At 37.6% G+C, this 16191-nt stretch overlaps 1 protein-coding gene across 1 annotated transcript in view; it reads right to left on the reverse strand.

Annotated features, from left to right (window-relative positions):
• The window catches only part of Dthd1 (death domain containing 1), a 103175-nt gene that overhangs the window by 66953 nt on the left and 20031 nt on the right, over positions 1-16191 (reverse strand). Inside the window, 1 exon segment of the mRNA XM_087584546.1 lies at positions 3967-4217. Within this exon segment, the coding sequence (XP_087440672.1) occupies positions 3967-4217 (251 nt within the window).

Genomic DNA, 16191 nt, shown 5'->3' on the forward strand with positions numbered 1-16191 from the left:
TACAGATGAACTTCCAGCAATCTGTTCTCTACATAATTTTTTATTATTTGTAAATTGGTGATCATTTTCTAGGTCAAATTTTACACACTGAGTTTAATATTTGTTACCAGTATATCACTTTGGGATTTCAATTCAAATGACTTCTTTCTATTTTATATACATTGTTTTTTTGCATGTATGTATGACTGTTTGAAGGTGTCAGATCTCAGAGTTACAGACAGTTGTGAGTTGCCAAGTGGGTGCTGAGAATTGAACCTGAGTCCTCAGGAAGAATAGTCACTACTTTTACCTGCTGAGCTATTGAGAGAAAAGATTTTTCTTGGTTCACCTATCAAAATTTATCAATTATCAAGTTTTAAATTTAAATTTAATTTAAAATTATCAAGTCATAAATTTTTGAGAGTCTTACCTAAAAGACATTGTTCTTATTTCCAATTATACTCATCACAGACTCCATTACGTGACCTACTCTGTGTCATGAATGTGTGTCTGATTGTGACAGCTGAGGTTCCTTCATGAACTGTTAATATAGCACAACTACCAGCACATGCTGTTATTTCAAATGTAATTGCTCAAAATTAAAGAACACTCTTGACTGTTCAGCTCATATGTAAGTCAGTTTCTATATCTTGAGATTGTGCTCATAAAGACACTGCACTTTAAGCACTAACACAATTTTTTTCAAGTGTGAAAACATACACAGTGCTAGAATTGCCATGTATTTTGTCTATACCATGTTACTGATCAGCAAGGCTGAACATTTTCAGATTTCCTTCTTAGTGTTAGTGTTTGTTTTGCTTTGTTTTGTTTGTTTGTTTTTCTTTTTCAGCAGGTTTATATTGTCAAACTCAAAAGGAAAGAAAGAAAAAGAAAGAAAGAAAGAAAGAGAGAGAGAGAGAAAGAAAGAAGTTTCTTTTTTGTGAAGTACATAATGCTGTACTTCATGGGAAAAGAAGGGGGATGACTCTAATCAATTTCCATTCAGAAGTCTCTTGTTTCTACTCTGAATACATTTCTATCCATCCACAAGGCAACACATTCTAATACCAGGGAATATACAAATAAAATAACATATGTTAAGATTCTTTAGAGTAAAGTAAGAGATGCATAAATCCACTTTTCCCAATTATAAAATGAATCAATTAATAATGATGTATGTTTTTTAATGAAGCAAATAGTAAAAAAGGAAGAACTATATGTGGAAGACAAATACCATATGTACATAACTATTTTCTTTATATTATTACATCCTTTTTCTATATTATTAGGGAGAACCTATTTCTAAGCAAAAGAAATTTTACTTTATATATTAAAATATATTAAAGTGTGAACCAACCAATAAATTGCTGCCATTTCTAGAGTCCAAATCTCTTCTAATGTCAAACAACCAGGCATTTGGAAGATAGAGCTATCTCACTTAGGTTAACAGTTTCCTTAAAGTTTTACTGACAAACATGAAAATCTCCTACTAAGTCTGATTGCTCAGAAAAGGTTACCTCAAGAACTGTAGGTTAACACCTCTCAGATAATCTGCCAGGAGACATGATGATAGATGCCCAGTCAGGTTGCATTGTCTTAGCTCTAACAGCAACCGATTGCTGTGCCTTTGATACCTGTCCATACATAATTCCATTAATGCCCCATAAAAGGCATTCAGAGGAGTTTCCCTTGATGAGAGAGAGAGAGAGAGAGAGAGAGAGAGAGAGAGAGAGAGAGAGATTGATTCTGCTTCTTGCCTCTTCAATACTTTTTTCCATGAGTGAAAAAATATACTAACAGGGAGTATTCAAGAGGGACTTCTTCTTTCTTTTCCAAATAGGATTTATAACATGTCAGGAACTCAACACTTTTCAATATTGAAGTATATAATACATTTTAATATTTCACAAAGCAAAAGCTTCAGGTTTAGCAAATAGGAAACATTTTATTCCATAGTTCTCTGAACCTGTGTTTCATTGAAACTATTATTATTACGATAGATTTTTGACTAGAATTTCCATGTGGGCAAATGCCTGTCCAATAACCAAGAAATGGGAGGCAGCAGAAGTAAGTCATAATCAAGTAAACAGTCAATGAAGCTGATGACACTTAGAATCACAGTCATACTGGAAAGTGATCCTGAAGGCTTAGTGCATTGAGACTGTTGAAAGTAGTCCCTTGCAAGCAGCAGCTGGATCTCAACAGAGGATGAACTGTTGTTGTAAAATTATAAAAATAAAAAAGTATGGTTGTCTTTTACCCTGCTAGGTCCGCACCACAGTGTCCCAAGATATCTGCTACATATCTTGGTGGAAACATATCCCAGCCGCACACTTTCCTACACTCAAACCCTCACATAAAAGAACACACAACACAATAACCTTTGACCCAATTGGTAAGATATAATTGCCCACTTAAACATACAAAGCCCGGTACCATCCATCCCTTGAGAACATTAATAACAACCTGTAAATACATAGAGTGGAATCTTAAAATCACCTGCCATGGCGGTGATTTTCTGTCTCCCTTTCTGTTCTAGTCTCCTCCTCTTCCTTCAAACTTCTCTCCCGCCCATCCTTCCTTCTCCTCCAATGACAGGCCTCCTTCTATCATGTACCTGCCCCTCACCTGTATTTTACAAATTCAATAGGGAGGTGGTTCTGGTGAAGTCACCTGAGTTCTGAGAAGGTGACTATGCAGCTGTCCTTGGGGCAGTGGAATTAGCATCAAAATACAGATAACGTGAGGGCAAACCACAACACTGAACTAAATGTCATCTGAGGAAATGAACTCCATTTCAGGCCAACAGAAGTCCTATAGTACACATGCAGGCATTTGACCTTCCCAAATATGGAAATTGAGCCATGAATGACAGCTAACAGAAGCAATAGCTACAAACAGGAACTCCCAAGACTAAGGATATTAGAATTAATAAGCAAAAATGAAAAAAAAATACATGTAAAAATTTTTAAATGCAAAAACAGTGATACAAAAAAATTACTAGGCAGCAGTTGGCTATCAGGAATCTAGGAACTTTTAATATGTAACAAATGCAAACACAAGCATTGAGAAGAAAATATTGAAAACAATGATTCAAATATTGTCTTAAAGTCCACTTTCGAGGTATTTTTTAACACTTGGGGTGTTTTGAGCTGGAATGTTAGGAAATTATGTGGCATATTGCAGCAGATATATGATGATGGAAATATGTAAGAGAAGAATTGTGAAATGAGGTTAGAAATTGGCTAAGATGGTAGCAAAATGGTGCACACCCAGATCATGTTGATGTCCATAGTGTCTCTATCATTTATTTTATAGTAAAGAATGTTTGATTTCTTTCCCAAGCCATAAATCAGCAGAGTGCTGTCCCAAGTTACTTATGTTGCTAGCACAGCAGGAAAGAGAATATCACCCTTAACCAAGACAAATGATAGCTACTCAATGGAATGGAAATGTGTGAACTCAGGTCAGGACTGCATCATTCACAGGTTAATAGACATGTAGAGGTCCTTAATGTCACTGCACTTAAGTCCTCACATGGGTAAAATGATAGAATAGGTAAAAATATACAAGACATACATGCTCTGGAATGACCTCTCGGCTAACAATACGTATGAGTCAAGCCTTATTTCTCAAAACAAAGAGAAGGGATTCATGTATAGGTAAATATAAATCAAATTTCATTTATTTTGAAAAAATTAATCCTTTTCTTACATTAAATGAAGAAAGTATAAGTATTACCTTGCATGCTCATAATTAACCATATCATATATTCTTGAAAGCATTACTCTTATATCTATATTATTAAAAATCACCATTTTTCACATGACACATTCTTGGGTCCATTAGAATCAAAACTTTTTCTTATTGTGGGTCAACAATGGGACCATACTTCCTTCTATTTTATTAATGATGCATAAATACAAACCACCTGATTATGGTTAATTTTCTCTCATTAAGTTAGCAATAGCAATGTCTCCAACTCACCTGTTGAAGTAGGAGGGTATTGGCAGGTTGCTGTGTACTGCTGCACTCTCTTCTCCTCTATGATCTTTCTCAAACACAAGGGTCTTTTTGTCAGGTAGAGGAGAACAAGGGAGAAATACAGTGACTGGCTTCTGAAAGGGATGGGTTGATGGATGCTGGACGTAAATAAGTGGACTGGTGGACACTACTGAGCAGGAAGGATCTTGATTTGTTTTTAAATATGACACTAGAGAAGGGTCAACTGGCTGGATCTAAACAAAGAAGAAATAAACAAATCTCCATGTCCACCTATAGACACTCACACATACAGAGGCACATATGTTGCCAGTATTGATATGCCCCTAAAATAATTTTCTAAAAATGTTAGGGAACATATCATTATGTTTCTCTGTACATTTTTTTCTATAAAAGAAAATACTTTTTGTAAAAGCACATAACTGAATAAAATCTTTTAAAACACATGTGTGTGTGTACATGCATGAGCATGTGTGTTTTCCTGTGCCTGAGCCTGTGCATGTGTGTATGTGCGTGTGTGTATGTGTATGTGAGTAGTTTAAAAATATGCTAATGTATAAAAAACAACATAATAAAAAACAAAAGTGAATGTTCATGTAATTTCTATCTATAACTATTAGATTACATGATTAAACACAAAGGTGAAAAACAAGACTATATTTATTTAGTTCCTCTCATACAAAATGGCAAATAATAAAAAAGTTGACGAAATTCAAAGTTTATAGAAAATATTTGTGAATGAAATATTACAATTATCCTTCTTTCCTAATCTTTCTTGACATACTATTAGTGATAAGAACTAAAAAGAAGAAGAAGAAGAAGAAGAAGAAGAAGAAGAAGAAGAAGAAGAAGAAGAAGAAGAAGAAGAAGAAGAAGAAGAGGAGGAGGAGGAGGAGGAGGAGGAGGAGGAGGAGGAGGAGGAGGAGGAGGAGGAGGAGGAGGAGGAGGAGGAGGAGGAGGAGGAAGAGGAGGAGGAGGAGGAAGGAGAGAATAAAGAAAGAAAGAAAGAAAGAAAGAAAGAAGGAAAGAAAAAGAAAAAAGTAGGTGGAAGTTTGTCTAGTGCTATCCTGGCTTCTTGTTGAAGGGGAGCCTTGTGAGACACCAAGAGTGCCCTGTCTCCCTATGAAAACTTTCAGGGGTCACAAAACATACCAGTTTGAAACCCTGTCTGACCACTGTCTGAGTTGGATCATCTGCAGGATACCACATCTGGGTCTGACTGAGCCATAGACTGCAGAGTAGGGATCACCTATAACACAGACTATAGAATATGGTCTGCCCTAAGCACAGACAAGATAGTGGGTACTCTGACCTCCAATGCCTAGTTCATAGCTCCCCTACCTTCCTGAGAAGTCCTACTGCCATCAGAATCGTCTAGCCAAAACCAAGGAAAACCAGATGCCTAAAGGCGAGCAGAAGACTACAATCAACAAGATCCAGGGCAGTACGGCATCACAATAGCTCAGCTTTCCTGCCTCAGCAAACGCTGAATATACTAATGAAACTGAAGCATAAGAAGAGGATCTTAAATCCACTCTTAAAGATGGTAGAGGCCCCCAGACCCGGTGAGAGAGAGACCCAACTGCCTGGTCAGGTGGGCACTCCTGAGGCTGCAGAGCGGAAGAGAAAACAAACACTGCTCACCCCTGCCCACATCCCTGGCCCAAGAGGAAACTGTATAAGGACTCTGGGCTCCCGTGGGGGAGGGCCCAGGAGCGGCAGGACACCTGCCTGAGACACCGCTGGAACCTGAAAGAAACAGACCGGATAAACAGTTCTCTGCACCCAAATCCCGTGGGAGGGAGAGCTAAACCTTCAGAGAGGCAGACAAGCCTGGGAAACCAGAAGAGACTGCTCCCTGCACACACATCTCGGACGCCAGAGGAAAAAGCCAAAGACCATCTGGAACCCTGGTGCACTGACTCCCGGAAGGGGCGGCACAGGTCTTCCTGGTTGCTGCCACTGCAGAGAGCCCCTGGGCAGGAACCCACGAGCGAACTTGAGCCTCAGGACCACAGGTAAGACCAAATTTTCTGCTGCAAGAAAGCTGCCTGGTGAACTCAAGACACAGGCCCACAGGAACAGCTGAAGACCTGTAGAGAGGAAAAACTACACGCCCGAAAGCAGAACACTCTGTCCCCATAACTGACTGAAAGAGAGGAAAACAGGTCTACAGCACTCCTGACACACAGGCTTATAGGACAGTCTAGCCACTATCAGAAATAGCAGAACAAAGTAACACTAGAGATAATCTGATGGCGAGAGGCAAGCGCAGGAACCCAAGCAACAGAAACCAAGACTACATGGCACCATCAGAGCCCAATTCTCCCATCAAAACAAACATGGAATATCCAAACACACCAGAAAAGCAAGATCCAGTTTCAAAATCATTTTTGATCATGATGCTGGAGGACTTCAAGAAAGACATGAAGAACTCCCTTAGAGAACAAGTAGAAGCCTACAGAGAGGAATCGCAAAAATGCCTGAAAGAATCACAAAAATCCCTGAAAGAATTCCAAGAAAACATAAATAAACAAGTAGAAGCCCATAGAGAGGAGACACAAAAATCCCTGAAAGAATTCCAGGAAAACATAAATAAACAAGAAGAAGCCCATAGAGAGGAGACACAAAAGTCCCTGAAAGAATTGCAGGAAAACACAATCAAACAGTTGAAGGAATTAAAAATGGAAATAGAAGCAATCAAGAAAGAACACATGGAAACAACCCTGGATATAGAAAACCAAAAGAGGAGACAAGGAGCTGTAGATACAAGCTTCACCAACAGAATACAAGAGATGGAAGAGAGAATCTCAGGAGCAGAAGATTCCATAGAAATCATTGACTCAACTGTCAAAGATAATGTAAAGCAGAAAAAGCTACTGGTCCAAAACATACAGGAAATCCAGGACTCAATGAGAAGATGAAACCTAAGGATAATAGGTATAGAAGAGAGTGAAGACTCCCAGCTCAAAGGATCAGTAAATATCTTCAACAAAATCATAGAAGAAAACTTCCCTAACCTAAAAAAAGAGATACCCATAGACATACAAGAAGCCTACAGAACTCCAAATAGATTGGACCAGAAAGGAAACACCTCCCGTCACATAATTGTCAAAACACCAAACGCACAAAATAAAGAAAAAATATTAAAAGCAGTAAGGGAAAAAGGTCAAGTAACATATAAAGGGAGACCTATCAGAATCACACCAGACTTCTCGCCAGAAACTATGAAGGCCAGAAGATCTTGGACTGATGTCATACAGACCCTAAGAGAACACAAATGCCAGCCCAGGTTACTGTATCCAGCAAAACTCTCAATTAACATTGATGGAGAAACCAAGATATTCCATGACAAAACCAAATTTACACAATATCTTTCTACAAATCCAGCACTACAAAGGATAATAAATGGTAAAGCCCAACATAAGGAGGCAAGCTATACCCTAGAAGAAGCAAGAAACTAATCGTCTTGGCAACAAAACAAAGAGAATGAAAGCACACAAACATAACCTCACATCCAAATATGAATATAAAGGGAAACAATAATCATTATTCCTTAATATCTCTCAATATCAATGGCCTCAACTCCCCAATAAAAAGACATAGATTAACAAACTGGATATGCAACGAGGACCCTGCATTCTGCTGCCTACAGGAAACACACCTCAGAGACAAAGACAGACACTACCTCAGAGTGAAAGGCTGGAAAACAAATTTCCAAGCAAATGGTCAGGAGAAGCAAGCTGGAGTAGCCATTCTAATATCAAATAAAATCAATTTCCAACTAAAAGTCATCAAAAAAGATAAGGAAGGACACTTCATATTCATCAAAGGAAAAATCCACCAAGATGAACTCTCAATCCTAAATATCTATGCCCCAAATACAAGGGCACCTACATACGTAAAAGAAACCTTACTAAAGCTCAAAACACACATTGCACCTCACACAATAATAGTGGGAGATTTCAACACCCCACTCTCATCAATGGACAGATCATGGAAACAGAAATTAAACAGTGATGTCGACAGACTAAGAGAAGTCATGAGCCAAATGGACTTAACGGATATTTATAGAACATTCTATCCTAAAGCAAAAGGATATACCTTCTTCTCAGCTCCTCATGGTACTTTCTCCAAAATTGACCATATAATTGGTCAAAATACGGGCCTCAACAGGTACAGAAAGATAGAAATAATCCCATGCGTGCTATCGGACCACCATGGCCTAAAACTGGTCTTCAATAACAATAAGGGAAGAATGCCCACATATATGTGGAAATTGAACAATGCTCTGCTCAATGATAACCTGGTCAAGGAAGAAATAAAGAAAGAAATTAAAACCTTTTTAGAATTTAATGAAAATGAAGATACAACATGCCCAAACTTATGGGACACAATGAAAGCTGTGCTAAGAGGAAAACTCATAGCGCTGAGTGCCTGCAGAAAGAAACAGGAAAGAGCATATGTCAGCAGCTTGACAGCACACCTAAAAGCTCTAGAACAAAAAAAGCAAATACACCCAGGAGGAGTAGAAGGCAGGAAATAATCAAACTCAGAGCTGAAATCAACCAAGTAGAACAAAAAGGACCATAGAAAGAATCAACAGAACCAAAAGTTGGTTCTTTGAGAAAATCAACAAGATAGATAAACCCTTAGCCAGACTAACGAGAGGACACAGAGAGTGCGTCCAAATTAACAAAATCAGAAATGAAAAGGGAGACATAACTACAGATTCAGAGGAAATTCAAAAAATCATCAGATCTTACTATAAAAACCTATATTCATCAAAATTTGAAAATCTTCAGGAAATGGACAATTTCCTAGACAGATACCAGGTATCGAAGTTAAATCAGGAACAGATAAACCAGTTAAGCAACCCCATAACTGCTAAGGAAATAGAAGCAGTCATTAAAGGTCTCCCAACCAAAAAGAGCCCAGGACCAGACGGGTTTAGTGCGGAATTCTATCAAACCTTCATAGAAGACCTCATACCAATATTATCCAAACTATTCCACAAAATTGAAACAGATGGAGCCCTACCGAATTCCTTCTACGAAGCCACAATTACTCTTATACCTAAACCACACAAAGACACAACAAAGAAAGAACTTCAGACCAATTTCCCTTATGAATATCGACGCAAAAATACTCAATAAAATTCTGGCAAACCGAATTCAAGAACACATCAAAACAATCATCCACCATGATCATATAGGCTTCATCCCAGGCATGCAGGGATGGTTTAATATATGGAAAACCATCAACGTGATCCATTATATAAACAAACTGAAAGAACAGAACCACATGATCATTTCATTAGATGCTGAGAAAGCATTTGACAAAATTCAACACCCCTTCATGATAAAAGTCCTGGAAAGAATAGGAATTCAAGGTCCATACCTAAACATAGTAAAAGCCATATACAGCAAACCAGTTGCTAACATTAAACTAAATGGAGAGAAACTTGAAGCAATCCCACTAAAATCAGGGACTAGACAAGGCTGCCCACTCTCTCCCTACTTATTCAATATAGTTCTTGAAGTTCTAGCCAGAGCAATCAGACAACAAAAGGAGATCAAGGGGATACAGATCGGAAAAGAAGAGGTCAAAATATCACTATTTGCAGATGACATGATAGCATATTTAAGTGATCCCAAAAGTTCCACCAGAGAACTACTAAAGCTGATAAACAACTTCAGCAAAGTGGCTGGGTATAAAATTAACTCAAATAAATCAGTTGCCTTCCTTTATACAAAAGAGAAACAAGCCGAGAAAGAAATTAGGGAAACGACACCCTTCATAATAGACCCAAATAATATAAAGTACCTCGGTGTGACTTTAACCAAGCAAGTAAAAGATCTGTACAATAAGAACTTCAAGACACTGAGGAAAGAAATTGAAGAAGACCTCAGAAGATGGAAAGATCTCCCATGCTCATGGATTGGCAGGATTAATATAGTAAAAATGGCCATTTTACCAAAAGCAATCTACAGATTCAATGCAATCCCCATCAAAATACCAATCCAATTCTTCAAAGAGTTAGACAGAACAATTTGCAAATTCATCTGGAATAACAAAAAACCCAGGATAGCTAAAGCTATCCTCAACAATAAAAGGACTTCAGGGGGAATCACTATCCCTGAACTCAAGCAGTATTACAGAGCAATAGTGATAAAAACTGCATGGTATTGGTACAGAGACAGACAGATAGACCAATGGAATAGAACTGAAGACCTAGAAATGAACCCCACACCTATGGTCACTTGATTTTTGACAAAGGAGCCAAAACCATCCAATGGAAAAAAGATAGCATTTTCAGCAAATGGTGCTGGTTCAACTGGAGGGCAACATGTAGAAGAATGCAGATCGATCCATGCTTATCACCCTGTACAAAGCTTAAGTCCAAGTGGATCAAGGACCTCCACATCAAACCAGACACACTCAAACTAATAGAAGAAAAACTAGGGAAGCATCTGGAACACATAGGCACTGGAAAAAATTTCCTGAACAAAACACCAATGGCTTGTGCTCTAAGATCAAGAATCGACAAATGGGATCTCATAAAACTGCAAAGCTTCTGTAAGGCAAAGGACACTGTGGTTAGGACAAAACGGCAACCAACAGATTGGGAAAAGATCTTTACCAATCCTACAACAGATAGAGGCCTTATATCCAAAATATATAAAGAACTCAAGAAGTTAGACCACAGGGAAACAAATAACCTTATTAAAAATTGGGGTTCAGAGCTAAACAAAGAATTCACAGCTGAGGAATGCCGAATGGCTGAGAAACACCTAAAGAAATGTTCAACATCTTTAGTCATAAGGGAAATGCAAATCAAAACAACCCTGAGATTTCACCTCACACCAGTGAGAATGGCTAAGATCAAAAACTCAGGTGACAGCAGATGCTGGCGAGGATGTGGAGAAAGAGGAACACTCCTCCATTGTTGGTGGTATTGCAGACTGGTAAAACCATTCTGGAAATCAGTCTGGAGGTTCCTCAGAAAATTGGACATTGAACTGCCTGAGGATCCAGCTATACCTCTCTTGGGCATATACCCAAAAGATGCCTCAACATATAAAAGAGACACGTGCATCGCAGCCTTATTTATAATAGCCAGAAACTGGAAAGAACCCAGATGCCCTTCAACAGAGGAATGGATACAGAAAATGTGGTACATCTACACAATGGAATATTACTCAGCTATCAAAAACAACGAGTTTATGAAATTCGTAGGCAAATGGTTGGAACTGGAAAATATCATCCTGAGTGAGCTAACCCAATCACAGAAAGACATACATGGTATGCACTCATTGATAAGTGGCTATTAGCCCAAATGCTTGAATTACCCTAGATCCCTAGAACAAACGAAACTCAAGACGGATGATCAAAATGTGAATTCTTCACTCCTTCTTTAAATGAGGAAAAAGAATACCCTTGGCAGGGAAGGGAGAGGCAAAGATTAAAACAGAGACTGAAGGAACACCCATTCAGAGCCTGCCCCACATGTGGCCCATACATATACAGCCACCCAATTAGACAAGATGGATGAAGCAAAGAAGTGCAGACCGACAGGAGCCGGATGTAGATCGCTCCTGAGAGACACAGCCAGAATACAGCAAATACAGAGGCGAATGCCAGCAGCAAACCACTGAACTGAGAATAGGTCCCCTATTGAAGGAATCAGAGAAAGAACTGGAAGAGCTTGAAGGGGCTCGAGACCCCAAAAGTACAACAATGCCAAGCAACCAGAGCTTCCAGGGACTAAGCCACTATCTAAAGACTATACATGGACTGCCCTGGACTCTGACCCCATAGGTAGCAATGAATATTGTAGTAAGAGCACCAGTGGAAGGGGAAGCCCTGGGTCCTGCTAAGACTGAACCCCCAGTGAACTAGTCTATGGGGGGAGGGCAGCAATGGGGGGAGGGTTGGGAGGGGAACACCCATAAGGAAGGGGAGGGGGGAGGGGGATGTTTGCCCGGAAACCGGGAAAGGGAATAACACTCGAAATGTATATAAGAAATACTCAAGTTAATTAAAAAAAAAAAAAAGATGGTAGAGGCCTTTAAATAGGACATGAATAAAGCCCTTAAGGAAACACAGCAAAATACATTCAAACAGGTAGACGCATTAAAAGAGAAAGGAAATAAATACAAAGAAATACAGGAAAATATAATTTTAAAAAGGTAAAGGATATGAATAAAACTGTCCAAGATCAGAAAAGGTAAATTGAATCAATAAAGAAAACATAAATTGAGGGAATCTTGTAGAATGAAAACCTAGGAAAGGGAACAGAATATACAGACCAACACCAACAGAATAAAGGAGATAGAAGAATCTCAGGTGTAAGGGATATAATAGCAAAAATCAATATATCAGTCAAAGAAAATGCAAAATCTAAAAATTTCATGACAAAAATATCCAGGAAACTTGGGACACTATGAAAATACCATGCCTAATAATAATAAGAGGAGGAGGAGGAAGAGGAGGAGGAGGAACAGGAGGAGCAGGAGGAGCAGGAGGAGCAGGAGGAGCAGGAGAAGCAGGAGGAGGATTCCCAACTCAAAGGCCCAGAAAACATTTTCAACAAAATCATTGAAGGAAATTTTCCTAAACTTAAAAAAAAAAAAGATGTGCCTATAAACATGCAAGAAGCATACAGAACATAAAACAAAGAAAATCCTTCTGTGACATAATAATGAAAGTACTAAATATACATAACAACGAAAAAAATTCAAAGAGGAAGGGGAAAAGTCCAAGTAACAAGTAACATATGAAGTATGCTTATCAGAATTACACTTGGTTTTTCATATGGAACTCAAAAAGCTAGAAGGACCTTGGAAGAGATCTTACAGATTCCAAAAAGACCATAAAAGTCAGGCCAGGCTACTATATTCAGCAAAACATTCAATCAACATGGAAAAACCAAGATAGTCCATGATAAACCAAATTTTCACCAACCCAGCACTACAGAGTATACTGGAAGGAAAACTCCAAAAAATGAGGTTAACTCTACTCAAGACAATACAAGAATAAATAATTGCACATTATTAACACAAATAGAAGAGAAACACACATGTAATTAAAAATGAACACACATATAACAACTGGAAACATTAAAATAGCCAGTACTAACAATCATTAATCATTAACATCTCTCAACATTAATAGACTCAATACCTCAGTAAGAAGGCAGAGACTAACAGAATGGATGCATAAACAGAATCCATCATTCTACTATAAACAAGAAACACATCTCCGCAATCAGTATCTTAATATAAAATGCTAGAAATAAGTTTCCCAAGCAAATGGACCCAAAAAAACAAGCTGGAGTAGTCGTTCTAATATCTAATAAAATGGACTTTCAACCAAAAGTAATCAAGTAATAAAAAGAAATGTGAAAGGACACTTCATACTCATCAAAGAAAAAAAATCCACCAAAAATCTACCTCAATTCTGAACATCTATGTCCCAAATGCAAAGACACCCACATTCTTAAAAGAAACATTACTAAACTTAAGTCATGTATCAACCTCTAACACATTAACACCCACTCTTACCAACTGACAGGTCATCGAGACAGAAACTAAACAAAGAATTAAACTTACTCAGGTTATGATTCAAATGAACGTAACAGGTATATATGGAACATTTCACCCACACAAAAGAATATACATTGTTCTAAGCATTTCACAAAGCCTTCTCAAAAATTGATGATATACTTGGTCACAAAGGAAACTTGAACAGATAAAAAGAACTGAAATAACTCCATTAATTTTATCAGATTATCATGGGTTAGAGTTGTCTTATCAACAACAGAAACAACAGAAACCCTACGTAGTCATGGAAATTGAAAAATTCTCTACTCAGTGATCACTGGATCAGGAAAAAAATAAAGAAATAAATTAAAAGGACTTTCTAGAACTCAATAAAAATGAAGGCACAACCTACCTGAACATATGGGGGACACTATGAAAATACTGCTAAGAGGAAAGTTCATAGCACCAAGTGTACTCATAAAGCATTTGGAAGTTCTCATACAAACAAAGGAAAAATACATCTGAAGGCTCTAGAAAAAAATGAAAAAAATCATGCACATGCAGGAGGATTAGAATAAATGGCAGGAAATAATTAAATTCAGGGATGAAATCAAACAGTGAGAAACAAGGAGAACAATACAAATAATCAGAGAAACCATGAGCTGGTTCTTAAAAAACAAACAAACAACAAAAAACAACAACAACAACAGCATAGACAAATCCTTTGCTAAATAAACTGAAAGGCAGAGAGACACTATCCAGATTAACAAAATCAGATTTGAAAAGGGAGCTATAACAACAGATACTGAGGAAATTCAAAAAATCATTAAGTCTTACTTCGAAAGCTTGTACTCCTTAAAATTGGAAAATTTAAATGAGATGGATGGTTTTCTAGACAGATACCAATTACCAAAGCTATATCAATATTGGGTAAACTATCTGATTAGTCCTAAAACCACTAGAGAAATAGAAGCAGTTATTAAAAGTCTCCCAATCAAAAAAAGCCCTAGACAAGATGGTTTGAGTGTGAAATTCTTCTAGAGTTTCAGAGAACTAATACCAAAACTCCTTAAATTATTCTACAAAATAGCAAAGAAGGAATATGGCTAAACTCATTCTGTGAGGCCATGGTCACCCTGATGCCTAAACTACACGAAGATTCAACAAACAAAGAAATTCAGACCAATTTTCCGTATGGACATTGAGGCAAAAACACTTAAAATTCTTGCAACCCAAATCCAAGAACACATCAAAGACATCATACACCATGATGAAGTAGGTTTCATTCCAGGGATGTAGGGGTGGCTCAATATATGAAAATCCATCAACATAAACTACCATATAAACAAACTGAAAGAAAAAGAAACCACATGATCATCTCACTTGATGCCAAAAGAGCATTTGACAAACTCCTACACCCCTTCATGATGAAAGTCTTAGAGAGAGCAGAGTTACAAGATTCCTACTTAAACACAATAAAGACAATATACACCAAGCCAATAGCCAACATCAGATTAAAAGAATAGAAATTTACTATGAAAGACAGAAGATCCTGGACAGATGTCATACAGACCCTAAGAGAATACAAATGCCAGCCCAGGTTACTGTATCCAGCAAAACTCTCAATTAACATAGATGGAGAAACCAAGATTTTCCATGACAAAACCAAATTTACACAATATCTTTCTCCAAATCCAGCCCAACAAAAGATAATAAATGGTAAAGCCCAACACAAGAGGCAAGCTACACCCTAGAAAAAGCAAGAACTAATCATTTTGCAAAAAAACAAAGAGAAGACAAGCACACAAACAAAATCTCATATCCTAACACGAATGTAAGAGGAAGCAACAAACACTATGCCTTAATATCTCTCAACATCAATGAACTCAATTACCAATAAAAAGACACAGAGTAACAAACTGGATATGCCATGAGGACCCTACATTTTGGGACTCCAGGAAGCATACCTCAGAGACAAGGACAAATACTACCTCAGAGTAAAAGGCTGGAAAACAACTTTCCAAGCAAATGGTGTAAAGAAGCAAGCTGGAGTAGCCATTCTAATACTGAATAAAACCTATTTTCAATCAAAACTCATCAAAAAATATAAGGAAGGACACTTCATATTCATCAAAGGAAAAATCCACCAAGATGAACTCTCAATCCTAAATATCTGTGCTCAAAATATAAGGGAACCTACATACATAAAAGAAACCTTACTAACACTCAAAGCACACATTCTATCTCACACAACAATAGTAGGAGATTTCAACACCCCCACTCATCAATGAACAGATTATGGAAACAGAAACTAAACAGAGACATAGACAGACTAAGACAAATCATGAACCAAATGGATTTAACAGATATTTATAGAACATTCTATCCTAAAGCAAAAGGATATACCTTCTTCTCAGCTCCTCATGGTACTTTCTCTAAAATTGACCATATAATTGGTCATAAAACAGGCTTCAACAGATACAGAAAGATAGAAATAACCCCATGCGTCCTATAAGACCACCAGAGGCTAAAGGTGGCCTTCAATAACAATAAGGAAATAATGTCCACATATACATGGAAGTTAAACAATGCTCTACTCAACGATAACCTGGTCAATGAAGAAATAAAGAAAGAAATTAAAGACTTCTTAGAATTTAATGAAAAT

Source organism: Rattus norvegicus, chromosome 14 (assembly GCF_021556685.1).
Source record: "Rattus norvegicus strain SHRSP/BbbUtx chromosome 14, alternate assembly SHRSP_T2T, whole genome shotgun sequence".
NCBI classification, from domain to species: domain Eukaryota; kingdom Metazoa; phylum Chordata; class Mammalia; order Rodentia; family Muridae; genus Rattus; species Rattus norvegicus.